This window comes from Diachasma alloeum, unplaced genomic scaffold (genome assembly GCF_001412515.2).
Source record: "Diachasma alloeum isolate Michigan unplaced genomic scaffold, Dall2.0 Dall_scaffold_00177, whole genome shotgun sequence".
In the NCBI taxonomy this organism is placed as follows: Eukaryota; Metazoa; Arthropoda; class Insecta; order Hymenoptera; family Braconidae; genus Diachasma; species Diachasma alloeum.
Genome location: NW_021680343.1, coordinates 1,107,953 through 1,134,414, shown reverse-complemented (window position 1 = coordinate 1,134,414; position 26,462 = coordinate 1,107,953). Strand labels below are relative to the sequence as shown.

The 26,462-nt window shown below is 37.2% G+C and overlaps 2 protein-coding genes across 4 annotated transcripts; one reads left to right on the top strand and one right to left on the bottom strand.

Annotated features, from left to right (window-relative positions):
* Nucleotides 1-143: 143 nt before the first annotated feature.
* On the bottom strand, nucleotides 144-20,556 carry LOC107037458 (eukaryotic translation initiation factor 4 gamma 2). 3 transcript variants are annotated; one of them, XM_015256026.2, is made up of 5 exons: nucleotides 20,233-20,556; nucleotides 6,593-7,155; nucleotides 3,742-5,736; nucleotides 2,780-3,085; nucleotides 144-2,586 (listed from the first exon to the last, which is right to left on the bottom strand). In XM_015256026.2, the coding sequence occupies exons 2-5, from the start codon at nucleotides 6,818-6,820 to the stop codon at nucleotides 2,518-2,520; spliced, it is 2,598 nt and encodes an 865-aa protein (XP_015111512.1). In that variant the 5' UTR covers nucleotides 6,821-7,155; nucleotides 20,233-20,556; the 3' UTR covers nucleotides 144-2,517. The 3 variants fall into 3 exon arrangements, with proteins under 3 accessions (XP_015111512.1, XP_015111516.1, XP_015111520.1); XM_015256030.2 differs by lacking the exon at nucleotides 20,233-20,556 and adding an exon at nucleotides 20,110-20,219; XM_015256034.1 differs by lacking the exon at nucleotides 20,233-20,556 and having other exon boundaries at nucleotides 6,593-6,809; nucleotides 7,044-7,124.
* On the top strand, nucleotides 20,545-26,365 carry LOC107037481 (syntaxin-7). The gene is made up of 6 exons (XM_015256046.2): nucleotides 20,545-20,933; nucleotides 23,848-24,051; nucleotides 24,288-24,453; nucleotides 24,862-24,992; nucleotides 25,064-25,197; nucleotides 25,599-26,365. Exons 2-6 carry the CDS (start codon nucleotides 23,849-23,851, stop codon nucleotides 25,772-25,774), a joined length of 810 nt encoding a protein of 269 aa, XP_015111532.1. The 5' UTR covers nucleotides 20,545-20,933; nucleotide 23,848; the 3' UTR covers nucleotides 25,775-26,365.
* Nucleotides 26,366-26,462: the final 97 nt, after the last annotated feature.

Here is a 26,462-nt window from a genome sequence, read left to right as displayed (position 1 = left end):
AAAATAAATAAAATAGTTCCTATGGGATATTTTCAATGAGAAAAGTCAAAATTCAATAAAAATCCAATAAAGTTTCCCATAAAATTCACCAGGTTCTTGAATGCAATTTTTCCGTGCGAGATGGAAGAAAAAATAAACCAATTAAAAAAAAAGATTCATTCCTCGACAACAATTATGCTGAGGTACACTCGTCGTCAGAGCGATGCCATTCATATTCTCTCAAAGAGTGCATGGATAACAATTTTGCAATGTAAACAATCACTCCGATAGACAAACTCATATTTAAATATAATTGGTATTACAAAGGCAATAAACGAAAATACATCGTTATACCAAATGTTACGCCATTAAATATTACACTACAATTGTCGCTATAAATTCGTTATGTCACGTGCAAAGAAGTAAGTTAATACGTTTTTTTGTTATTTATATACGTTTTTTTATACTTTTTTTTTGTCCTTTTTATTTTAAATCATGTTAACAGTCACTAGTGACTCTGGTGATAAGGATTACTATAAACTTTCATACTTTTACTCCTGTTTCACTATAAAATGAAGACTATGAATATACGTAGCGCGTTGACGCATTATTTGTCCCCAAGTTTAACTTGTAAACGAAAAAATGGGAGTAGAATCTACTGAATGAAGTAGAAAAACATTAACTTTCTTCATTTTAATCTAAATGACGCGAAAAAAAATTGGGAATTGGGGGACAAATACAGGGCGTATACTAAATGGCGAAGTAAATCCTAGTAGTGATCATTGGATACAACGGTCTTTACGTTCCCCTCACGTCTCTGAATAAATTTTTTTTTTTCACCATAAAAAACATTTCTTTGATGTAACTCTTCAGGCTGACGAATGTCTTCACGAGTCCCGTAATTCAATAATTATATACATCTTGGACTATACATTACGATCATGATACTGTCCACAAACCAATATAAAAATACTCCCTAAGTAAATAGTAAAGTTGGTCTGGTGCGTCGCAACTCATTGAAAAATCTCGATTAAAAATGAAATAACGACGAGAATAATGGTAATGTGAAAATAAGGATTGGAACACTCGGATTAAGTGTTAATTATTGCACTAAATAAATTCGAGAGCACTGATTAGCCGGCCTGAAGGTTGACTCAAAGCTTCGGATATTTTTCATGTTTTTTATCTCGATCTTTCATTATTTTTAAATTCTCCTTTTTACTTCGTTTCTTTTTATTATTAATTAAGTGGGAAGAGTAGAGACTACATGTTAACTGAGGAAGAATGAAAGGGATGTGATACGTTGAACGACAGAACCAAGAGTTTGTTGTTATTTTTCTTTCAATTCTGTAATAAATTACACAAGAGGCAAAAGTTTATTGATTAATTCAGTTTCCTTCACTTTTCTTCTTCAAGTCGATGTCACTAAGCCTAGCTAATGTCTCCGTTACGTTAAGTTATGATGGATAGTTAATGAATGATTCATGAAGTTTAGAGTTTCTCAATGACAGATCGCATTTGATTGCCCACTGACTCCATGACCATCAAAAACCGCCATTCACTTTTATATTTATTATATTCCCCCCATTCTCCACAAACTCGAATCAATTAAGTTCTTCAATTCATCGTAAATGTCTGCATTTCATTTTTTTTCCTTTGGAAATGGTATATTTGTTGATCATTCACCATAATAAATGTAAAAGCTGGTACACAGATATAACAAATTACTTGGCTACTCTCCTATAAAGGTCCAATGGACGAAAAAGACTTACAAAAGAGAAGAAAAATAATATTGATTAATGTGACACAAGCACAATACTAGACAAAAACTTGGACAACACAAAATTGATCATTACTAATTTTAATAGTTTTCGTATTTAGTCGTTTTCACGTTATCAATAGTTCTGATAATTTACCCCCTCTGTACCAATGATCATTACCAACAAATGAAAAAAAAAACAAATTCAATGGCCTACTATTTCAAAAATTCAAGGGTCTGAAGTTCATTTTCTTATTTCCCATTTTCAGATATAAATCAATATTAATATTCAATTATCTAAAACATTTAAAACTTCTTGCCTTCGGGGTCTCTCCACTTGACACGCTCCACCACTCACACACACATTCATGAGTCGTTGCATACTGTTCTAGCCATTTTGTTTCTCATTTGATCAATAATTTCACGTTTCTCCTGTCCCCCCTCCCTCTCCAGTACCATTTGTCGAATTATGGATGCATCAACTCCTCGTCCCCAACATCTTCATTGAGCGTGCACGACCCCCTCCTCCCCTGCTGGACTCACAAGATGTTCACTTTATTTTTTTCCATTTTTTTTCGAGTTTTTTTTTAAGTTAATTTTTCTGTTTTTTTTCCTTTTGCTTTTTTGTTTTTGTTGAAAGAGACAACGTAAACAAGTAAAACTGAAACCCACGGATCAGCGTTAGCACGGTTATTAAAACCCTATGTGAAATAATAGGTTGTCGTTTGGGTTGGGGATTGTGAGCCCCTGTCTTCGGGTGGTTTACCCAAGAAATTTATTTAGTTGTCTCCCTCGTCCTCCTCCTCCTCGGAAGGCGCCTCCTGGAGCCAGGTTAACCAATAGTTCACCTGAAAAATGAATTATTACGAATTATAGATTACTATAATCACTATTGAAAATTTTGGACTGAAATTTGGGGTAAAATTCAGGGAAATTGTCCCATGAAATTTACATTTTCATTTCTAACTGTGATGAATAATAAGATGTGATATTTTTACTGCACGTAATCTTGAACGGTTTAATAGATAATTGTGCACTCACTTGGAACAAGGCTTTGCCCTTGCCAGGATAAGCATCGGTGACATCCTCCTTCCACTTGATGAAGGCTTCCTCCTCGATAATTGATAATTCATAGAGTGCCATGAACCATCGCAGTAACATTCCCTTTGGGAAATCGTGCGACAGACAGAACACCTGTAGCGAGTGAACGGCAGTTACCTGAGCATCGATGGTAGTGAGAAATGACTCTAGTACACGTGTGTACTTTTGCAAGAGTCCACGTTCCTTCTCCTGCAGGGACTTGTCTGGTACGCTCGATGTGTCGACGCCAGATGCAAGTGTGGTTTCCTATTTTTAGAAACAAAATTGAAGGTTTAGAGAAGCTGTATTGCACAAGTAAAAGAGAACATCAATTTTTTACGTCTTGTGGAATATTGAATTCCTATCCAAACTTATTTATTCCCAAGATTTATAAATAATTAATGACTGCATTTTATTTACTTTATGGAATCCTCTAGAAAGTGAATTGATTGAACTGAAATTTTTACGTATTTCGTTACTAAAAAAATGAGCTAGTTATTGGAATTCTTGATGGAATTGTAATTTTCAGGTGCATATCACAATGAAAATAGTAAAACTTCACGCAAATATTTTTCAGAATTGCATATTGAATTATCTCAACAATGATTAACTTTACGGAATCGATATTTTTTTTTTAAATTCCATCACCAACAAAAAATCCCTCCTGGCATTTCTTCCTAAACCCATTGATCCAATAAGTTTTCAAAATTGCTAATCTATTAAAAATTTAATAGAATATGATGCAGTTAAGAAGAACCGTAATAAATAATTAACAAATATTGAATTATCTCAACAATGATTAATTTTACGGAAAAATATTACTCGATATATTTTTAAAAATTCCATCACCAAAAAAAATCTCTCCTAAAATTTCTTCCTAAACCCGATGATTCCCTGAACAAACGGCAAACCAAGCGAATTACCTGCGTGATGTACTTGAGAAGAACGGTCATAAGTGCATTGATAAATCCCGGATCAGAATGATGCGCCGGATCGAGTTTATCCTTGATCCACTTGTAGAAAGCCTGTGGACTGGGATCGCTCTCCAACTGACGCCACATATCCCCCTGAATCCTCAACAAAGGATACAAGAATGTCAGTTCACGATCCTCAAGAATCTCTCCAAGTCTCTCCTTGGTCTTCTCCGCCTCCGGCAATTGGCTCATAAGATTGACTTTACTGTCATTAAATATCTGTGTGAGAACAGCTTTGCCCTGGCTCTTATGCAATTGCTGCAGAGTGAGTAGAAACAGGGGATGATGCTGTCCATTTTCAGTGACCGAAGCAAGATCCTGAAGTTGCATGAGACTGTTGACAATGGCCTTGGCCGTTATTGATGCCACGTGTGAGGCAACACAGGGCACAGTGCTCTCCTTATCAGCAATACTTGCAACGAGCTCCTTCCACCCCTCGCTCATCTGTTGAACAGTAACGAGGCTCTCCTTCCTCATTTCAGCGACAAATTTAACAGCAAATTCCCTCTCAGAATCTCCCCTCTCAAGTGTATTCGAGTAAATAGTGTAGACAGCATGACGTATAAATCTCTCCGGTACCTTGAGATCCTTGAAACTGGTGATAGCATCCTTGACATTAGTCTCCGATGACATATCATCCATCATAGCATTAACTTTCTTAATAATTTCCTCCCTAGTGGGCCCCTTGTCCTTCCTATCACGTGCCTTATCACGTTTATCAAGTGGGCCCTGTTTAATAACAATAGCCGGTGATGTTTCTTTGTGCGGTAGTGGTGGAGTTGTCTTAATAGCTGGTGCCCTCATCATTGGTGATTCAAGAGCACGACCTTGGAATATATCTGAAGTCAGAGGTAAACTTGCTGGTTTAATAGTAGCCTGTTTATTAAACATCATCGACGTTGTTGATGGACGCAGCGACACTTCCTCAGGATGTCCAATCAGCATTTTTGATTTATTGAAACGCAACTGATCCTTGTTACCATTGTTATTGTAATTCTGGGGTGAATTGTGTTGTTGTTGATTGTGTTTACCAGGATAATTATTCTGATGTCTATTTTGATTTGGAAAATAACCACCTGGCGTTTGATTACGCTGATTGTGCCGGCCATAACCACCGGACGGTGGGGTTGGAAAGCCATTTGGACTGAATGGTGATAGTCCAAATGATGGTGATGACAGTGGTATACTGCCAACAATGTCCATGTCAATACCGGGTCTGCCAATTTTACGTAGAAAATCATTACCACCAAGACGATCCTCACGTTGTCGATTGTGATAAGAGCTTGTGCTTCTTGAGGTGTCGTCGTTGTCATTGCGGATCTGATTAATTGGCATTGGGCCCTCGGTGCTTGTTGCTTTACGTGGTACCCAATTGTCGCGTCGTAATTCAATAACGTCACGCAACATAAAACGTATGCGCAATGGTAAATCACAACTCTCAGCGAGTGAGTTCATACGTTCAAAGTATTGGTCCATGAGGAAACGGCCCTTATCCGAGTCAAGGATACGGCCGCATGTACGCATAATTTGACACAAGCACTCGATATCCTCGGCCATGTCCCCCCTGGGTCCCTTGGCTCGTCTTTTATTGTGTAACAACTGCTGGATACAGCTGTGCAGTATAGAATCGGATACGATTTCAAGTTTACCAAGTTCTCCGATGAATTTGATATTGCCGAGCATTTTTCGTTTAGCCAACTGACGGCGTTCCTCCTCCTCCGGTCCAAGATCATCCTGTCCCTCGAATGCATCATTGGCTTTTGAACGATTTTCGAATTCCGCTCTACACTTGTTGAGGAGCAATAGTCTGAATGTACTTTGAGCTTTTTGACCTTCGATTGTTGGCTTTTGGGATTCAAAGTTAGGTGCTTCGTCGGCCAGCCGTTTGCACAGCTGTGCGTACATAGAACTGTACTTGGGTTCATCGAGTGCTTTTTCAAAGATCTAGAATGCAGTCGTTAAGTTATGAGTTAATGGATATTAATCGGGGCAGTGGTGAAGGAGTGTTGAAGGAGTCGTATGGTTACAGTAAAATTTACGATTCTTGTGAAGTTTTTTAGAAAATTTGAATTGATTTTAAGTCAATTTAAACTCGAATATCGTTCATGAAATTTAATTTCTATTGAAGCTGATGTTTAATTTAACTTGAAATTGAGAAATCAAATGCAATTATTAGTTGAGTTTCTGTAAATGAGTTGTTGTTATATAATTAGAGTAAAATTTAAGGTTCTCGTGGATTTTTTAATAAAAGTTTGAATTTTCAATGTCGAAATTTCCTGAAATTTCAGTGGAATTATAATTGCAATTCAAGTGACAGCTGCATTGGAGTTTTTAAAGTTTGAGATTTGGATTCAATTTAAACTCAAATATCGTTTATGAAATTTAATTTCCATTCAAGGTGATGTTAAATTTAACTTCAAATTGAACTCAAATCAACAAAATTCAGAATTCAAACGCAGCTATGACCCGAATTTCTATAGATGAGTTATTGTTATATATTTACAGTGAAATTTACGGTTTTCATTGATTTTTCCAAAAAAATTTCAATCTTCAATGTCAAAATTTCCTGAAATCTCAGTGAAACTGCATTTGAGTTCCCAAAGTTTCAGATCTCAACTCAATTTAAACTCAAATATCGTTCATGAAATTTGATGCGAATTATTTGGTGATTTCAGCATTTTTTTTTTTTTTTTCATAAAATTACAGAGTCAATTTTCCATCAGTGCATCGAATGTAACTCCTTCCCATCTTCTTCCACCACTTCACAACAAATCGAATGAATAAGTTACTCCCAACTCACCAGGAAAATAACACCTTTGAGAATCACATCGGAATTGAGCTCAACTTTGAGCAAATCGTTGCTCAGCTTTGCGAACTTTTCCGGTGTGAGCTTGTTAAGAATACCCCGCACCTTACGGAAGATGAAATCATTTCGGTTTTCTGGGGTGAAAGCATCGCGTCTAACAGTTGAAGGAGGGATCCAGCGTCGCTCAGTGGATAGGGAGCGATTATCGTCCCTGGAAGGCATCGAACTTTTTAATCTCGGTGGTTGAAAAATGCAGGCGACTCGCGAATGTTTTAGTTTGTTTATGATTTTTCGGAAAAACTACTTGAAGCTCTCTAGACTTCGTATCTCAAATGTTCTTTTTTCGTTCAACTTCTTTGGGATTTTGCAAGGGTTTGATAAATGTACGTGTGAATGTTTTGATTTTTTTTGCTTTATAAGCCAAGGTTACTGTGAGGACCCTGACCTTCCTCCCGAGACACGAGAAGCACCCCCCGGTCCTGTGGGGTTGTCCGTTGTTGCGCGTGTGTTGGCCCCCTGAGTGATAAATTACAGCACAGAGAACTTCCTGTAGGAAGCTGAAACACAAATATTAACAGATTCTTTTTATTCAAATGTGGCATTCACACATAATCTCGTTGTACGAGAGACTCTATTCTTGAAAATTTTTACTAGATTACATATCCACTGGAATTTATGAAGCTGAATCTAGCGAAAGATTCCACAGCAGAAGATTTGTCTTAGGCGAATCTAGGAGTGTACAAATGTTTTTAAGTAATCTACAAACTCTTTTGCACTTGAAAAACATTTGTACAGATGATTATTTGACTCTCCTACACTTAAATATCCTCTAAATTCAATTTTCCGCTGACGAATATTCTGCTAGTTTCAGCTTCATTGGAATTTCAAGGACCTTCATCGCCAAAATTTCTGAATTTTACGTAAAAATCAATGGAAATTGTAATTTCAGTTCAATAATTACATAAAAATTCATAGAATTCATGGTATTTCAGGTTAAAAAATCCTTGAATTTTTCAATTCAGGCCCGGGTGGATTATCTTTCGAACGTGATCTTGGTTGTTGTTTTTATTTTGATAATCTGAAATGATCTCCAATTGCTATTCAGCTCTACATATCCCTGGAGTCTCCAAAAATTATGATTGTACAATCAAAAAAGCGTTGAAAAAAGCTGAACATTTTCAAAGAGCGCTCTTGAATAATATTGGGAAATAAATCCTATAGGGAGGTAATTGCAAATTAATAATTTGATGTATCTAATGGCTGTTAGGTCGTCATTTGTCACAGTACACTGAGAGAAAAACAAACACCTTGTCAAACAAGTTTTGTTTGGGCCAAGAAAATCGCTAGTTGAAAATTGCCAAAAAAGAATTTGTTTGGTTCGAATTGGAAAGTCTCAAACATGAATAATTGTTCTGCTTTCGACAGCAACGAAATATTTGGCTCAAGAGGCGGATAATTCACTCCAGACGGTGCCTTTTCAGGATGAAAATATCTCATACAGAGGAAAATTTATCAACAAATATTTTATCCCCAAGTTACAAGATTGCTATCATATCAGATACAACAGATACAACAGGTACAACAGATTGTACAGATGGTACAATTTTTTTTCAACTGCTAAAACTATTTTTGCGACAAAAAATTTTCATTCCGGCGCACTCTCTGCACGTTTGGCACAAAAAAGCCCTTTTTTGATCATTTTCAAAAAACGATTTTTTCGGCGCAAGTAAGACTTGTTTGAGAACCTTGTCGTTTTTCCCTCAGTGGAAAGCTGCAACTAGCGAATCTCCAGTTCAAGTATTATCAAGTACTACACGGAGAGAAATGTTCAGTAAAAATTACGGAACTCACAATTCACTCACCGATTACGGAGTCGACTCAGAAAATTTAAGTGACGGTATCGTAATTTCTCACAGGAGTTTCAGATAAAAATTACGGAACGCTCCGGGAAAATTCCGTGACAGTGCCGTAAAATTTCTTACAACCACATTTCGCTGTTCGCTCCGGAATTACGGAAAAGATACGTAATTTTTCTCCGTGTATACAGACGCGCTCGCGCAAGAAAAACATTATTACCCCCAATTTCACCCTCAGAAATCCCCTGAATTATCTCCAGCTGGCGAATATTCCGCAAGTTCAAACTCAATACCCGGGTTTTGAGCTGGGGTAAACAAGTATTTCCTTTCACACGAGCCACACCTGTCGCCGGAAATCGGAGGCGGCTCGGGGTCATTCATAGCCTCATGGTCCATCGGACACGGTATTAATACACACATTTATTTAAAAAAATAAAGCCTCCTTTATTGGTCATTGGCAATCGGAAATGGGTAGCCCAAGGTGTGCGAAACCCGCTGACTTCACCTTGCAGGTCCACCCTGACCCATATACCGAGTAATGGGAGCACTTGACGAGTGCGCACGAACGAATATCTTTCAGTGGGTGTACTCGCACTCCACACGAATCAATTCTCCGTCTCGTCTAACTGTTTTTCCAATGCCGTGTGCACGTTGCAAACGAATACCCCCGGATTCTCTCCTCATTTTCTCTCCGAATAAAACTTTAACGAATAAAAACAACAATTAAACCTCTATAAACCCATGATTAATGCTGAGTGCATGTAAAAATGTCGGCATTCCGCCCACATTTTCATCTCGCCGCTTTCTTTTTCCCGGAAAAGTTTCATCAGTTTCGAATCATAAAGATCGCGGGATAGCGATCCCGCCTGCACAATAATCTCGAAGAAATGAATCATCATTTAATGACGAAGTGAAAAATTCCACCCGAGGTGATAAAAAAATTCTGACGTTGTGCCCCACGAAACGATAACAGCCCCATGAAATTTTGTTATTGTCGGATTCTCGAGTGGAATGCACTCGATTTCGTCGCTTTGAACTTGGGATCTTTGTAGAATGCAAGAATCGCTCGCTGAAGAATGAAAATAAAATGCAATCCTATTTTTTTTTATCATCTCTTTCATGATACATAGGTGGTGAAATGTATGTGGGGCGCGGCTCATGGTCAGACGGTCAATGAACCCGCGGTGTGTGTGTGTGTGTGTGCGCGCGCGCGTCTCACCCCGCGCAAACGTCCATACGACGACGTCGACGTCCTGCCTCTGCCTGGGTACTTCGGCTCCACGGAGGTCGCTCGACTTTGCTCGTTTGTTAGAGGTCGTTCGACTCTCCTCGGGCCGAGGGCGCTCCCTCATTCGTAACCACGCGGCAATGATATTTCTCGGTACTGCGGGGGCCCAGCCAGCGGTTTCCGTGTGCATTAAGGGTTGCCATCGTTCGGTGTTTATTGAATTGATGCAGAATCATCAAATAATTGCACGAAATTTCAAGGGGCTTTCTTGGTAATTTACATTGTTAGACATATTTGTCGAAATTTCAGGAGAAAATATTCCGTAGTTTCAGGTGCAGTTGAATTTTTAATATTAGGAATTGGAATTTAAGTTTGCAATTGAATTGTTCATGGGATTTGCTCAAAGCATTTTTGTTTTTTTAAAAATCAATTAATGATTATAAAACTGAAAAGTCAATTATTTGAAATAATAATAATTGTTTTCAGTGAAATATCATAGTTTTTTTGTTCATGGAATTTGTTTCAAAGGGAATACACTTCGAAAATTCATATTTTAATGGAGAAATTAATAGAAATTTCAAATCTTAGGTCGATTATTTGATGACGATTATTTGTTGAATGGTTTGTTGAGTTGATGAAAAATCATAAAATATTGGCACGAAATTTCGAGGGGCTTTCTTGGAAACTTATATTGTTACAAATATTTTTCGAAATTTGAGCAGAAAATATCTCGTAGTTTCAGGTGCAGTTGAATTTTTAATATTAGGAATTGGAATTTAAGTTTGCAATTGAATTGTTCATGGGATTTGTTCAAAGCATTTTTTTTTTTGAATCAATTAATGATTATAAAACTGAAAAGTCAATTATTTGAAATAATAATAATTGTTTTCAGTGAAATATCATAGTTTTTTTGTTCATGGAATTTGTTTCAAAGGGAATACACTTCGAAAATTCATATTTTAATGGAGAAATTAATAGAAATTTCAAATCTTAGGTCGATTATTCGATGACAATTATTTGTTGAATGTTTTGTTGAGTTGATGAAAAATCATAAAATATTGGCACGAAATTTCGAGGGGCTTTCTTGGAAACTTATATTGTTACAAATATTTTTCGAAATTTGAACAGAAAATATTTCGTAGTTTCAGGTGCAGTTGAATTTTTAATATTAGGAATTGGAATTTAAGTTTGCAATTGAATTGTTCATGGAATTTGTTTCAAAGGGAATACACTTCGAAAATTCATATTTTAATGGAGAAATTAATGGAAATTTCAAATCTCAGGTCGATTATTCGATGACAATTATTTGTTGAATGTTTTGTTGAGTTGATGAAAAATCATAAAATATTGGCACGAAATTTCGAGGGGCTTTCTTGGAAACTTATATTGTTACAAATATTTTTCGAAATTTGAACAGAAAATATTTTGTAGTTTCAGGTGCAGTTGAATTTTTAATATTAGGAATTGGAATTTAGTTTGTAATTGAATTGTTCATGGAATTTGTTATTTACTTTGAAAATTCACATTTTAATGGAAAAATTGATGGAAATTTCAATTTCCAAATTATTTGTTAAATTGTTCATAGATTACTTTCTTAAATTGCTGAAAATTATGAAATAGTTGGACGACATTTCAGGGATTTTTTTGGAAATTTACACTTTTTTTTTATTTCAGGAATAGGTGGATTTGAATTACAAATAGAGAAAAATCATCGCATGAGTTTTCAAAATTTTGGACCTCCTAATCCAATTTCATTGAATACAATGTAGTAATGAACTGATTCATGAATATATTACTGGAAAATAACTCCTGAAATTTCAAAAAAAAAATCCACATTTTCAATTAATGAAAAATTCCAATCAAAGTGATGTTTAATTCAATTTTAATGACTTTTAATTAGCGTGAACTATCAATGACGCCAGGAATGCCGGACATGGAAAACCCAATGTTAAATATCCAAGGTGAATAAACGATATCACGAACGATTCGACTTAAAATTGAATTCAAACCAACAAAATAGAGCATTCAAAAGCAGCTATCACTTGAATTTCAAAAAACTTTCAAGTTGAAAAAAAAAACAAATGGAAATTTCATGCAAACGAGTCCCCCCCCCAAGAATTTTAATTTTAATCCGACGTAATCTCGCAATCTCCAATTCATTAGGATTCAATAGAATAAAATGTGCGATAAATCCTTGAATTCTCGCTCATTCAGACTGAAAAATTCCCGATTAAACACCGACGTCATAAACTCAAAAAATGTTTCACAACAGTCAATCAAATTCCCCAGTCTACAATTTTATTCCAGCGAGACATAATTGAATCTCCGGACAATGGAAACAAAAGGAGAAACGAGATACTGGGAAGCAGCTGGTTTGAGTCCAAGTTCAGTTTCTTTAGCACGAATGCGCGTGCGACCTTGGAGTCACGACAGACCGTTGGTTGAGCGAGTGAGATGGAAATAAAGTGGCAGAGAACTCAGTCTGTACTTTCGATACGTCTTGAAAAGTTTCTCCCTCCCCGACTCCCAAGAATCCCCACGCGATAAAACAGTCCGGGGGTTTTCGTCAATTCTCGAAACAAAGATAATTCTTACGTGAAAAATATTCAATGCCTAGAGAATAACTCCACGCGCACATGGAACATTGAAATGATTCAATTTGTTGGATTTCCATGCGATCTGTTAACACTTGAAACGCCTTGACAGTCACGTATGTTTAATAATCTGCATGCGTTTCAAATGATCCCTGAAGTGAATTTATGTCAATGCAGAGATATGAAAGGTGAGTCGACGAACAAAGGAGATAGAGCGCTGTGACGCAAAGACACAGCATGTACATTAGTATCACGTACTCTCCTTTTGTTTGATACGTCACTGGAGGTTTGTGACGAGATGCCGCATGTTCTGGGAATGTCAGTGGTGCCAACGTGCATCAGTCAAAGGGTCAAAGGAGCTTTGACAATTTTCTCATAGTCCACACGCAATACCCCCTTCCCGTGTGCTCTTCTAGTGCGGTAAGGTTTTGAGGTGTTTTCTTGTTTTCGGGTACGATAAATCCGAATCCGGTGGTATTTTTGATGTAAGTGCGTGCAATTAATAGTTATAAACAAATTAAGTGGTTTTTTTGATGATTTTTTTTTTCATGGGAAACATTGGCAAATAGAAGAAAATGTTCATGACAAAAGCTGTTCCTTTTTGTGTAATAAATAATGATCAATTTTTTAAATCAAAATCCATCAATCCGTTGCCGAAATGTGGTCCACCAGGTGAACGCGGGAGGATGCGCGGCGCACGCAGTCCGCTCGAACCTCTTCCGTGTCGCGTACGCACCCATTTTCACATCATTTTGATGCTTTCGTCATGGATGCAACAATTGAAGGAGTAATTCAAAGAAGATAATCCTACATAGAAGTCAAAATTCAATGAAATGAGGGTGAAGCGAGCGAATGATCGATCTGTACAACTCCACACCGTTACTTGAAAACGAAAAAAATACTCATCCGCATCCACATATCAATTTCTGACGATCGCGTTTCAATGATCAATCGGAAGCGGGGGTAAATGAATCAATTAACACTGTTGTTCAATCTTGTCTGACATCTTTGCTACAAACTCGGGTCTTCAACTCGGGCCTTCAATTCAAAGCCCGAGTTGTAGACCCGAGTTTGTAGCAGCGATGTCGGACAAGATATGAATGTTTTTTTGGGCTCAAATGAAAGAGTGGGTCAAGAAATGGCGTGCTAGGGCCTCTAAACATGACAAATGTCTGTAAAGATGATGTCTGCTTTCAATTGAAAAGCAGAGTTGTGACAAAATTGTCTAGGAGGACAATGGGGTCTAGGAGTATGTATAGAACATTGGGGTCTAGGAGTCTCCCCTGGTTCAAAACCATCTTTAGAGGTCCTAGCACGCCATTTCTCGACCCGCTCTTTCATTTGAGCCCAAAAAAACATTCATATCTTGTCTGACATCTTTGCTACAAACTCGGGCCTTCAACTCGGGCTTTCAATTGAAGGCCCGAGTTGTAGACCCGAGTTTGTAGCAGCGATGTCAGACAAGATATGAATGTTTTTTTGGGCTCAAATGAAAGAGCGGGTCGAGAAATGACGTGCTAGAGCCTCTAAACATGACAAATGTCTCTAAAGATTATATCTGTTTTCAATCGAAGAGCAGAGTTGTGACAACATTGTCTAGGAGGACAATGGGGTCTAGGAGTATGTATAGAACATTGGGGTCTAGGAGTCTCCCCTGGTTCAAAACCATCTTTAGAGGCCCTAGCACGCCATTTCTCGACCCGCTCTTTCATTTGAGCCCAAAAAAACATTCATATCTTGTCTGACATCTTTGCTACAAACTCGGGTCTTCAACTCGGGCTTTCAATTGAAGGCCCGAGTTGTAGACCCGAGTTTGTAGCAGCGATGTCAGACAAGATATGAATGTTTTTTTGGGCTCAAATGAAAGAGCGGGTCGAGAAATGGCGTGCTAGGGCCTCTAAACATGACAAATGTCTCTAAAGATGATGTCTGTTTTCAATTGAAAAGCAGAGTTGTGACAACATTGTCTAGTAGGGCAATGGGGTCTAGGAGTGTCTATAGAACATTGGGGTGGAGGAGTCTCCCCTGGCTCAAGACCATCTTTAGAGGCCCTAGCACGCCATTTCTCGACCCGCTCTTTCATTTGAGCCCAAAAAAACATTCATATCTTGTCTGACATCTTTGCTACAAACTCGGGCCTTCAACTCGGGCTTTCAATTGAAGGCCCGAGTTGTAGACCCGAGTTTGTAGCAGCGATGTCAGACAAGATATGAATGTTTTTTTGGGCTCAAATGAAAGAGCGGGTCGAGAAATGGCGTGCTAGGGTCTTTAAACATGACAAATGTCTGTAAAGATGATGTCTGTTTTCAATTGAAAATCAGAGTTGTGACAACATTGTCTAGGAGGACAATGGGGTCTAGGAGTATGTATGGAATATTGGGGTCTAGGTGTCTCCCCTGGTTCAAAACCATCTTGAGAGGCCCTAGCACGCCGTTTCTCGACCCGCTCTTTCATTTGAGCCCAAAAAAACATTCATATCTTGTCTGACATCTCTGCTACAAACTCGGGTCTTCAACTCGGGCCTTTAATCGAAAGCCCAAAAAAAATTTCAACTACTAAATCTATTTTTGCGACAAAAATTTTTTATTCCGGCGCACTCTCTGCATGTGTGGGACAAAAAAAATCCTTTTTTGGTCATTTCCAAAAAAATATTTTCTTGGCACAAGTAAGACTTGTTTGAGAACTTCGTCGGTTTCTCTCAGTGTAGATAGACGTTCGTTTTTTAAAAATTGATCAAAAAAAATCGCCATTCAGTGGTTAAGAAACACAGCAGTTAGTGAAAACTCAAAGCAACAATTCACATTTCAACATTTTTTTGCATAAAATTTCCTATCCAAAAGTAGCTCGTCCATCTATAGGGCAGCTTACCCTACTTTGGCTTTTTTTTTCCTGTGAAATGCTTTTCTATTTTTGGAGTCCAACATCAGAGCTTTCATTTGACCCTAAATTTCCGGATATTCTGCTAAACTTCGCAGATCTGAAATTGATCTCGATATTGAACCGTTAGAAAACATTGTAAATTTCTGAAGACAAATTAGAACGTTTACTTGTGGAAGAAGATTGATGAAATAATTAAAAAATTGTAATTTTTTAAAATTACGAGCATTTTGTGTAAATAATTTATAAACAATCAATCTTCCACAATAAAAATCATTTGCTCGAATCGTAAATTTTGTTCGAATTTGTTTGAGTCGTAATAAATTTATTCATATTTCGAATTTTACCAGAAATTGATTTCATACATAAAAAAATAAGGCGTCCGAAAATTTAAACAATGTCAATTATTCATTCATTAAAAACGAATGTTAGAAAAAAATAATTCTGTGCAAAATGTAATTTGAATGAATTTGGATATCCTTAACAATATCTCTCACAAAAGTTTTTTGAGACTTGTTGTTAAGACATGAACATACGACAACAATGAGTTTTTCATGAATAAAAAAGTGGTTGAACAAAAGAAAGGGTCACAGTTCGCTGCGACAAAGGAATTCCTAATTAGAATCGACACTTGATGATAAAAAAAATAGAAACAAAGTTTTCCTCAACTCGAAGAAGTTGACAGCCGTGACCCGAAAAAAACGAGGGCTCCCACCCTCGCATCACGTAAAATATTCCACAATTATTCCTCATATTCCAAAACTCATGAATTATCGATCTCGCCTCGGATCTCGCGTTCAAAGAAAGTTCCTGAGCATAATTCAAAATTCGGTTTTCTTTGAGGGAGTAAAAGACTATATAAAAGACTAAAACAGTGATAAAATGAAGAAAGGAAAAATACATGAATAATCTAGGTCGTACCGCAGTGTTGACCTCGTGCTCCACTAATACAGCAGAATGGAACCGAATAAAATAAGGGCCGAAAGTGCCAGTTATTTGTCACAACGAAAATATCAGTTGTTGAAGATTAATGAGAAATTCAGGCTAATTTAAAATTGAATATTCGTGACTCATGGAAAATTCATGCACTGATAGAATGATTCATTTATTCCGAACGAGATTCGTTAACTATTAGCGAATGGTAGAGTTGAATATGACCAAATGAATATTCGTTAATAATTGATGAACGGTTCACTTGAATGGCGAAAGTCAAGTCAAACAAGGCTCCTCAAATATACATTCGTTAACTATTAACGAATGAACATTTGGTGGGACCGAATAGATCCTAACCTCCGACCAAAATCCATTCGTTAACAATAACTAATCCGTTTTATCAGTGTGGAAGTTGGAGAATTCTCGTCTTTCTGCTCAAAAATGTTAAATTTCATTGAATTTTCAGTGTAATTTGACATTTCACATTTTCCAGAAATTTGAAATGGTATATTTTCCCCCTAAATCCGAATTCTCGTACGTAATACCACAAGAGCTTCAAAATTATCAGGTATTTCCCGATAGGTCCGTTGCAACCAAACGAAGGAGTCGTTTTTCAAGTTAAAAACTCACGAGTGCGATTACAAAATCGTCTCCCGTCAAAACTTATCAATAATTTTCCATTCTACTGAATCAAAAATTATTATTCTACTCAATACTTCCAATAATAAAAAAAATTTGATAACCAAAAATTAGTAAAAAAAATAGGAAAGGTTGGGGTAAAATGGACACTTTTGACTTTTTTTTTAAATATTAGTGACGGGTTGAAATGTTGATGAAATTCAATTTTTTTTTTTTCAATACAAAGAGCAATTCTTTCCCTTTGTGATGAGCCTAAACTGAGCTCCATTGATACATTTGTTTCTCAGTTATGAATAATTTAAAAAAAGCCTACAGTGTCCACTTTACCCTACCCTCCCTTAGTTAAAAAACTTACAATAGTTAAATTTAATTATTAAATTTAAAATAGTTGAAATGAAAAAGTCGAAAATACGACAGTATTTTCATTCATTCATTTTGCCCTGCTCTCCCCTGTATATCAACATGAAAAACTACCAGTGGAATTATCAAAAATGATCAGTTGAACCGCGTGTTAACTATAAAAAATAATAGTCGAATAGTGCAGTTCTATCGGCTGAAATTAGAATGGGAAAAATTCTCGATGAATTTAATTTTTTTCCAACATATCGCAGGCGTAGTTGTCCAACAGGATAGATCATTTGTACACACCACTCGTCATGCCTCTATTTGCAATAATATTTTGCACCGCGTTATATTATTATCAATGACGTAAGCCGCTAACGTCACTATCATGCAAAAAAATAAAAAGACATGTAGTTTTGTTTTACGGAGCACGCGTGGGATAATTGAAACTGCAGACGCAAGCAGGAATTTCTCGGGGGCAGTAAAATTCTCCATCTCAAATTATAATATTCCCCGCGGGGAGGAATAAAATATCCCGACGAATAACCCTCTCGAGGTATTTCACTCTTCAACATACAAATCCATTGTTTTCCACGGAAATTAAATCTTAACGCACTATCGCGATAAATGACAGCATTGGCAGTCGCAGCGCATTATCGACTATTGCTTGCTATTCAAATGCATTTATCGCGGAAAGAAAAAAACAGCGCAATGTCCAGAGTGCGGTGAGCGCACACGCCGAAAAATGGTTGATTTAAATTAAATAAATTTTATTTGCATCAAACAATTCGTTTATTTGATTCTAATAGAAGATTCATTTGATTTAAATAAAGTTTATTTAATTCAAATAAACCATTTTTCTGGGGGCACCCAGAATAGTATATTTTCGGGCTGTTGTTATGGAGTATAAAAACTCCATAACAACAGCCTGAACAGTATTTTTGAGTCATTCCCAGGCAATCCTCATTCGGTTTCAATTATGACCATTATGTTGCTCTAGAAGATGATCATGTTAGTTATGACCTTGAGTAAACTCCCTCAATAATTATCAACATTAAAAGATTAATAGAAATTCTTCCCTCCAGAAAATAAGAACTTTAGGAAAAATAATTTTTTTATCAGTGCAGCACGGAAAATAGTATAGACCGCATGCGGAAATAAATGAGGTGCACTCGGGGGTGGAGCGGGTGAGGGAAATGCCCGCAGTATTTTTAAATCGACTTTTTCCGCATGAAACCGTTGTATATCCCACGCGCGCAATGACGATCAGATCGAATATGTTTATCATCGGGGGTAATTATAATCAGAACCAATGACTGGTGACAACAACGTGGGGTTATTGCATTATTAAAAATATATGCCGCAAGGCCCGTGGCATGAACACCGAGCAATTGAGAGAATCGACGTGACTCGGAATGATTTATTCACTGAGACGTTATCACGACGACAGCTGATGCAAGATGTCATTATTTCAGGGGAAAGGAGACGATAATAATCTAGACCACGAATTAAAGATCCAGATAATCGTGACTGCAATATCGGAATTCATGAATTTATAATTTACCCCGAATAATTCAAGGTGAAGGGACAGAGCTAATCGATAGCTGGGAATATTGCCCAGGCAAATTATGAGGTCATGCCCGATTATTCGGAGAAATATCCACTTTTAATCGTTCGCGTTCGCAGAACCCCGGAAATATGAAATCGAGGTTGATGATAGGGGGGTAAAAAGCGGGTTCGTCAATCGGAAATAACTCCCGATCAAACGATGCGATTGGGACGACTCCAGGCTCATTTTGAAGCTTGAAAAAATATCTTGAGAACGAACAAACATCGGGGAATTTGACTCCGCCGATCGCGAGCTATTGAAGCCTGAAGACGGCTCATTTCGCCCTGTCTCCAGACAACAATAAAACGGGGTAAAACGCGTCGTCAATCGTGAATATCTCGTGAGCCAACGATGTGAATGGGTCGAGTCAGGGGTCATTTTAAAGCTAGAAAAAATATCTTCAAAATGAAAGAAAAATCGGGAAATTCCACTCTGCCGATCCCGAGCTATTGAAGCCTGAAGACGGCTCATTTTTCCCAGATTCCAGGAAACGATAAAATTCCCTGACGTAAGCTAAACGCCGATGGGATAGATGCGTGCGGTGGACGGGTGGTAGTCCTCGAAACCCGAGGGGTCGAAAGCACAGGAAGTTTACGCGGAGGGGGAAGTAAAAGAAATCGAGGGAGATGAGGAATCACGCGGTAATGGAAGGGGATAAAGACGGATAACGCAATTTCTGAATTAACGTAAACTCCATCAGCGTAATTACGAATTTTCTGGGAATTGAATCGATCAGTGTTCCAGCGAGCCTAAGAATTCTGAGACCCAACCTGCTGTGTTGTCGTTCCCAGAGGAACGGCGAGGGCAGGGGGTCTCCCGAGAGTAGTTTCAGGTAGGAAAAATGCCCGAAATATTCCGAATTCTCAGGGACTGAAGAATGTGGACACATTCTCCCCGAATATCCCCTCGGAGTCCAAGTAAAAAGTGTCCGAGAATTGCACAGAGATGAATAATCCGAGATAATCCGAGCGCATATTCCCCGACTATTAGAGCCCAATGGGCGAGTGATTTTTCAGGGAATAATTAATGAGCGAGTGTGCACGAAGGCTGGAGCACGCTTGGGGAAGTCAAAGCATGATAAAACGTCAAAAGTATGCCCCGGGTTGCGTGGGTCGTACATTAAAAACGAAACGGCCACGATAAAGCCGTCTCCCCATTGATAATTTTCCCCGGAAAAATGGCAGCTGAAACTTGTTTCCCGAGGGTAATGATGAATAACGAGTGAATGAATTTCGATTAATGAAAAATGGGGCGTCGGAGACCCACGGAAAGATGGAAGATGCGCCCGACATGACGCATGAAACGACGTACATGCCCGAGGAGCCGTAAAGCAGCACCTACCCTCGAGAAAATTCTGTCCCACCTCGATGCTTTAGTCCCGAGGTATCGTTTTTTTGTTCTCTCCCCCAACAATTGAACACTTTGATACTAACCACGATTGAAATAATATCACCGCAACTACTGTTCGTTTATCAACACCTCGATTAACACAGACGTATGAAGTTGAGCGATTTTTTAATGGTTACAGTGTAAAATCCACAGAAGGTTTTACTTACGGTAGACGGTTGTTGTTTGGTGAAGGCTTTCGCAATCTGTCGGTCGGACTCGGGGACTTCCGCACCATGCACGTCTTGTCAAGTCAGCGTCCACCGTGCGACTAACCTGTTCCCGTCTAGCTGAGCCCAGAGGGTACGCGCTGTCACCCCCACTCCCCCCAAAAAGTATTCGCAATTTTTTGAAAATTTCTATTTCACGGGGAAAATGATTAATCGCTGATGTGGGAAATGTTTAGGCGGATTTTTTGACGTTAATTTGACTAGATTGGTGGGAAAATTGGGGACGTCACAGCAGCCACTTCCACGTTGATTTTGTCGATTAATTGCTCGGGGTATTTTGATGATTCGGGAATTTGGAGTCTCTGGGTTTGTAATTTATCACCGAAAATTAATTCGCGTTTTCGTTGGGACTGGGAATTTTTTACGATCAAATTGTTAGTGGTATTGCCTGAAGTTTGACTCGAGTGGTGACGTCTGGGTACGGGACAGCAGCCAATTGGATAATGATAAAATGGGGGAGAGTATTGTCACTGGGACGGGACAGGAGACACCATTTAGGCAACTGTCATTTTAGAAGTTCGGCGAAGGGAAGTGGTGGATAATAAAGTATCAATCTCAACTGTATTTTGGGATTAAATGCAGTACGACGAGACGTGTTGGGGTTGAAGATACTCGAGGGACGTGGCTTACATCTGGAAAAGGTAGGTTATTTTTCGGGGGATTGACAGATTATTTTTTAGTGGGGGGTAATCGTTGTGGGACACTCAACACTGTAAAGGGCAATCAATTGGGATTTTAAATTGATTGATAGAGTCCATGAGGACGTGTGACTCATCGAGGAATTTATTCCTCGTGGCTTTCATGGAAATTATTAGTTTTAGGGGGTGACAATTAAGTCTTCATTGTCCTTTAGTTGGGAAACAAGTCAACCCTTTTTGCTCCAAAACATGACACTTGCCTAGTAACAATATCTGCATTCACAGAAACCCAATATCATCATTCGTTATTATTATTTTTAGTTATTTTTATTTATTATTTATTGAAGGGCTGACGCGGATTATTTTTTGATTATATTCATTGTGGGACAGTCAACACTGTAAAGGGCAATCAATTGAGATTTTAAATTGATTGATAGAGTCCACGAGGACGTGTGACTCATCGAGGAATTTATTCCTCGGGGCTTTCATGGAAATTATTAGTTTTAGGGGGTGACAATTAAGTCTTCCTTGTCCTTTAGTTGGGAGACAATTCACCCTTTTTGCTCCAAAATATGACACTTGCCTAGTAACAATATCTGCATCCACAGAAACCCAATGACATAATTCACATTCATTTTTTATTTCTTTCGTTTTTTAAACAGAAACAAATTGTGAGTTATTTTTTGAAGGATTGATCGCGATTATTTTTTTATATTATTCATTGCGGGACAGTTAACACTAAAGGGCAATAAATTGGGATTTTGAGTTGATTGATAGAGTCCACGAGGACGTGTGACTCATTGGCGAATTTATTCCTCGTGGTTTTCACGGAAATTATTGATTTTTGGGGGTGACAATTAACTCTTCATTGTCTTTCAGTCCGTAAACAGGTCCACCCTTTCTGCTCCAAAATATGACACTTGCCTGGTAACAATACCTGCATCCACAGAAACCCAATATCATAATTCACGTTCATTTTCCATTTTTTTAAAAAAAAGCAAATTGTGAGTTATTTTTTGCAGAATTGACAGGGATTATTTTTTGATAGAATTGATTATGGGACAGTCAACATTGTAAAGGGCAATAAATTGGGATTTAGAATCGATTGATAGAGTCCGTGAGAACGTGTGACTCAGCGAGGAATTCATTTCTCCTGGAAATTATTAATTTTAGGGGATGACAATTAACTCTTCACTGTCTTTCAGTCCGTAAACAGGTCCACCCTTTCTGCTCCAAAATATGACACTTGCCTGGTAACAATACCTGCATCCACAGAAACCCAATATCATAATTCACGTTCATTTTCCATTTTTTTAAAAAAAAGCAAATTGTGAGTTATTTTTTGCAGAATTGACAGGGATTATTTTTTGATAGAATTGATTATGGGACAGTCAACATTGTAAAGGGCAATAAATTGGGATTTAGAATCGATTGATAGAGTCCGTGAGAACGTGTGACTCAGCGAGGAATTCATTTCTCCTGGAAATTATTAATTTTAGGGGATGACAATTAACTCTTCACTGTCTTTCAGTCCGTAAACAGGTCCACCCTTTCTGCTCCAAAATATGACACTTGCCTGGTAACAATACCTGCATCCACAGAAACCCAATATCATAATTCACGTTCATTTTCCATTTTTTTTAAAAAAAGCAAATTGTGAGTTATTTTTTGCAGAATTGACAGGGATTATTTTTTGATAGAATTGATTATGGGACAGTCAACATTGTAAAGGGCAATAAATTGGGATTTAGAATCGATTGATAGAGTCCGTGAGAACGTGTGACTCAGCGAGGAATTCATTTCTCCTGGAAATTATTAATTTTAGGGGATGACAATTAACTCTTCACTGTTTTTCAGTCCGTAAACAGGTCCACCCTTTCTGCTCCAAAATATGACACTTGCCTGGTACCAATACCTGCATCCACAGAAACCCAATATCATAATTTACATTAATTTTCCATTTTTTTAAAAGAAGCAAATTGTGAGTTATTTTTTGCAGAATTGACAGGGATCATTTTTTGATAGAATTGATTATGGGACAGTCAACATTGTAAAGGGCAATAAATTGGGATTTAGAATTGATTGATAGAGTCCACGAGGCCGTGTGACTCATTGGCGAATTTATTCCTCGTGGTTTTCATGGAAATTATTGATTTTTGGGGGTGACAATTAACTCTTCATTGTCTTTCAGCCCGTAAACAAGTCCACCCTTTCTGCTCCAAAATACGACACTTGCCTAGTAACAAAACCTGCACCTACAGAAATCCAATATCACGATTCATGTTCGAAATTTAATTCTTCATATCTTAAATAAAATGAATAAAACAAACTTTAAATTATTTTTCGAGGCATTCACGGGGATTATCTTTCACTTAATGATATTCATTGTGTGTCAACATTGTTCAGGACAATGCATTGAGAGTTTGGGTTGAGCGATAGAGTCGATGATAACGCATGAGTCATTGGAGAATAGATTCCCCACGATTTTCTTGGAAACGATTGATTTTCGGAGTGACAACTAACATTTCATTGTCTTTCACTCCGGAAAATAACTGAACCCTTTCTGCTTCAAAATATATCACTTGCCTAGTAACAATACTTACACCCACAGAAATCCAATATCACGATTCATATTCAAAACTCAATCCCCCATGTTCTAAATAAAATAACATAAAATAAAGAAAACTCATTGGATCACGATTATTTCATCACACGATAAATCAGATTAAATATTCAGGTCAAACTTGAAAAGATCCAATCGTGAAAACGTATTAATTACCAGAAACCGAGTGACTCATGCCTCGGCAATTTCCGTCTTCTGAGGATTCATGGTCGTTCTTTGTTTGAGTGATGACTACACTGATTGACTGAAATTGTAGTCGTGCCAAATTAATTGGGAATTGTCTGATTTTTTCAGGATGGCGCATGGTTCTCAAAATTATGGGTCGACAGACCAGAGGACAGATGTACCTGATGTGGGGTTCAGTCCAACTGAACTCTACAGCCTCAGTGAGAATATAACAACAAATATATATACGATAAATACTAGTTGGAAAACACTGGAGAGAGCTTTTAAGAACATAGGGACTGGTAAAGATAATCAGGGGCTTAGGGACAAGGTGTAAGTATTTTTTACCTCCTTCAATTATTGATGGCTTCTGACCCAACGATGCGATTGAGATAAATCAGGCCTCATTTTAGAGCTTAAAAAAATGCCTCTAAAATGGGAAAAAAATTGGAGAAATCCACTCTACCGATCTTGAGTTATTAACGATTTAATGCGTTTCATTTTACCCATTTTACCCTGTTCGTTTTTTTTTCAATTTTAACACATGATTTTATTTTTTTATCGATCAGGCACGTTACCCAGATGAGTACAAATCAAGTGGTCACCCAAACGAGTAAAGACATTGCAAGACTGACTGTTCTGATGAGGCGTGGTGATAAACAGCAGAAGTTACAGATAGAGAAATTAACTACAGACTTCAAAGAGGCAGTACGAAGATATTCTGACATGCAAAAAGTACGTGACAACATACAGAATATTAATACATTAAACGTGGAAGGCATGTACTAAATAGCTAGATGGACGTTAGACGTTTTTTTGAGGTACAACATTTAGAGTATTTAGGAGGGCTGACTGAGTGGTGACAATTGACATTTTGGTTGGTTCCAGTTTGGGATAAATTAAGTCAAACATGAAATTTCCATTTTTTAAAATATTAATATCTTATTGAGTTATTGTAAAAAAAAAATTCTTATTCTTATTCAATTAATTTTGACATATTAATTTTATATATTAATATTAATTTTATATTCTTATTCAATTAGCTTTTGAGTTATTAATACTTGAGAGGATGTGGAAAGTCTTTTTTTCATCATTTTCCCAACTCAATTGATGATTTTAGAATTTCGTAATTAATGATTTCAGACTCTAGCTGATAAGTGTAAGAGGCATATCTTGCCTTCCACTAATCTCATGGATAGTCAGGAGGATGGTGATGCTGAACGTCAGGGCCTCATGCAAGCCTACATGGATGATGAGAAAAAAGCTGAGATGAGGTAGTTTCCCTTATTGTCAAGGTTGAAGGAACGATTTGGACTGTTTATCCTATTTATCATTATCGTTTCAGAACTCTTGAATTCGAACAGGGCTTGGTACTCGAACGAGAGGATAGGATAAAGCGAATTGAGGGTGACATCCTCGATGTTAATCAGATAATGAGGGAATTGGGAGCATTGGTGCATCAACAGGGGGATGCAATTGGTACTGTACATATTAAATTAATTACACTGTTAGGAATTGAAAAAAAAATCATATAACAGCTCTAGTGAATTTTCATTTAATTAATGCTCAAATCATTCACGAAACTTTACGTAAATTATTTATTGCTAAAAATTACAAATCTTTTTTTTATGATTTTTTTTAAATTCACGTTAAAATTCTAGTGAATTTTCAATGTTATAAATTTGAATGAAATTCGAAATCAAAGAATCCATAAAATTTCTCATTCATTTTGATAATTTTTTAATGAAAATATTCATGAAAATGTTGTATGCATTATCAGTTACTGAAAATTAAAGGTCTTTATTTGAAATTTCAAAACTAATTTTCTATTGGTGACCAGAAAAATTATTCCTCGCTTGATAAAAAAATTTACTTTCCAGATACCATTGAAAACAACATTGAAAATGTTCATGGAAATGCTGAACTCGGGGCGCAGGAGCTCGTGAAGGCCAGTAATTACCAGAGTAAATTCAGACGGAAAATTTGCATCCTCCTAATAATAGCCGTTATCGTCCTCATTATACTGACTATAATTCTAGTCACGAAATTGAGTTAGCGCTTCCAGCCGCTGTAGATTACATTTCGTTGAATCGAATCGGGAGCTGTCTCAATCACCTTTACTATTTTTATTGCTAGAAAATGAAGAAGAAACCTATGTCTATTTGTTTTAAATCTAAATTCTGAAAACGCACAAATCGAGCAATCTCGACAAATTGTTTTTCATTGTATAGAATTTAAGTAGAGGGGATTCGTTATTGTCAGTTGTCGATAGTGAAAAATTTAATTAAATAATTACGAGCCCTGTGTTAGCTCAGTTGAGCATGAAAATCGATTGAGACAACTCAATTAAATTGAAGACCCAACTCGAGTCTTAACTGAATAATTGTTAGGCATTCCAGGATAAAAGGAAGATAAAACAAACTGAAAATTAAATCATCACTTACCACCTATCATAAACTATTACCTTGATATTGTATATACCGCTAATGAATTATCGTTCTCGAAAGATACGAAGTATCATTGTAACACATTGCGTTAGGTAACTGTTAACTTGTACGCGAAATCAAAGTGATAATGTAATTAAACTACGAAATATCAAAACAGAAAATTTTAAAACCTACATATATTAAAAATTATACTTGCTGTACGTCGAGTCTTTCATTGATTCCACCTGAACATATTTACAGAGGATATTTTATTTCAATTAATGATACAATTGTCATCACATAAATAATATGAATTTC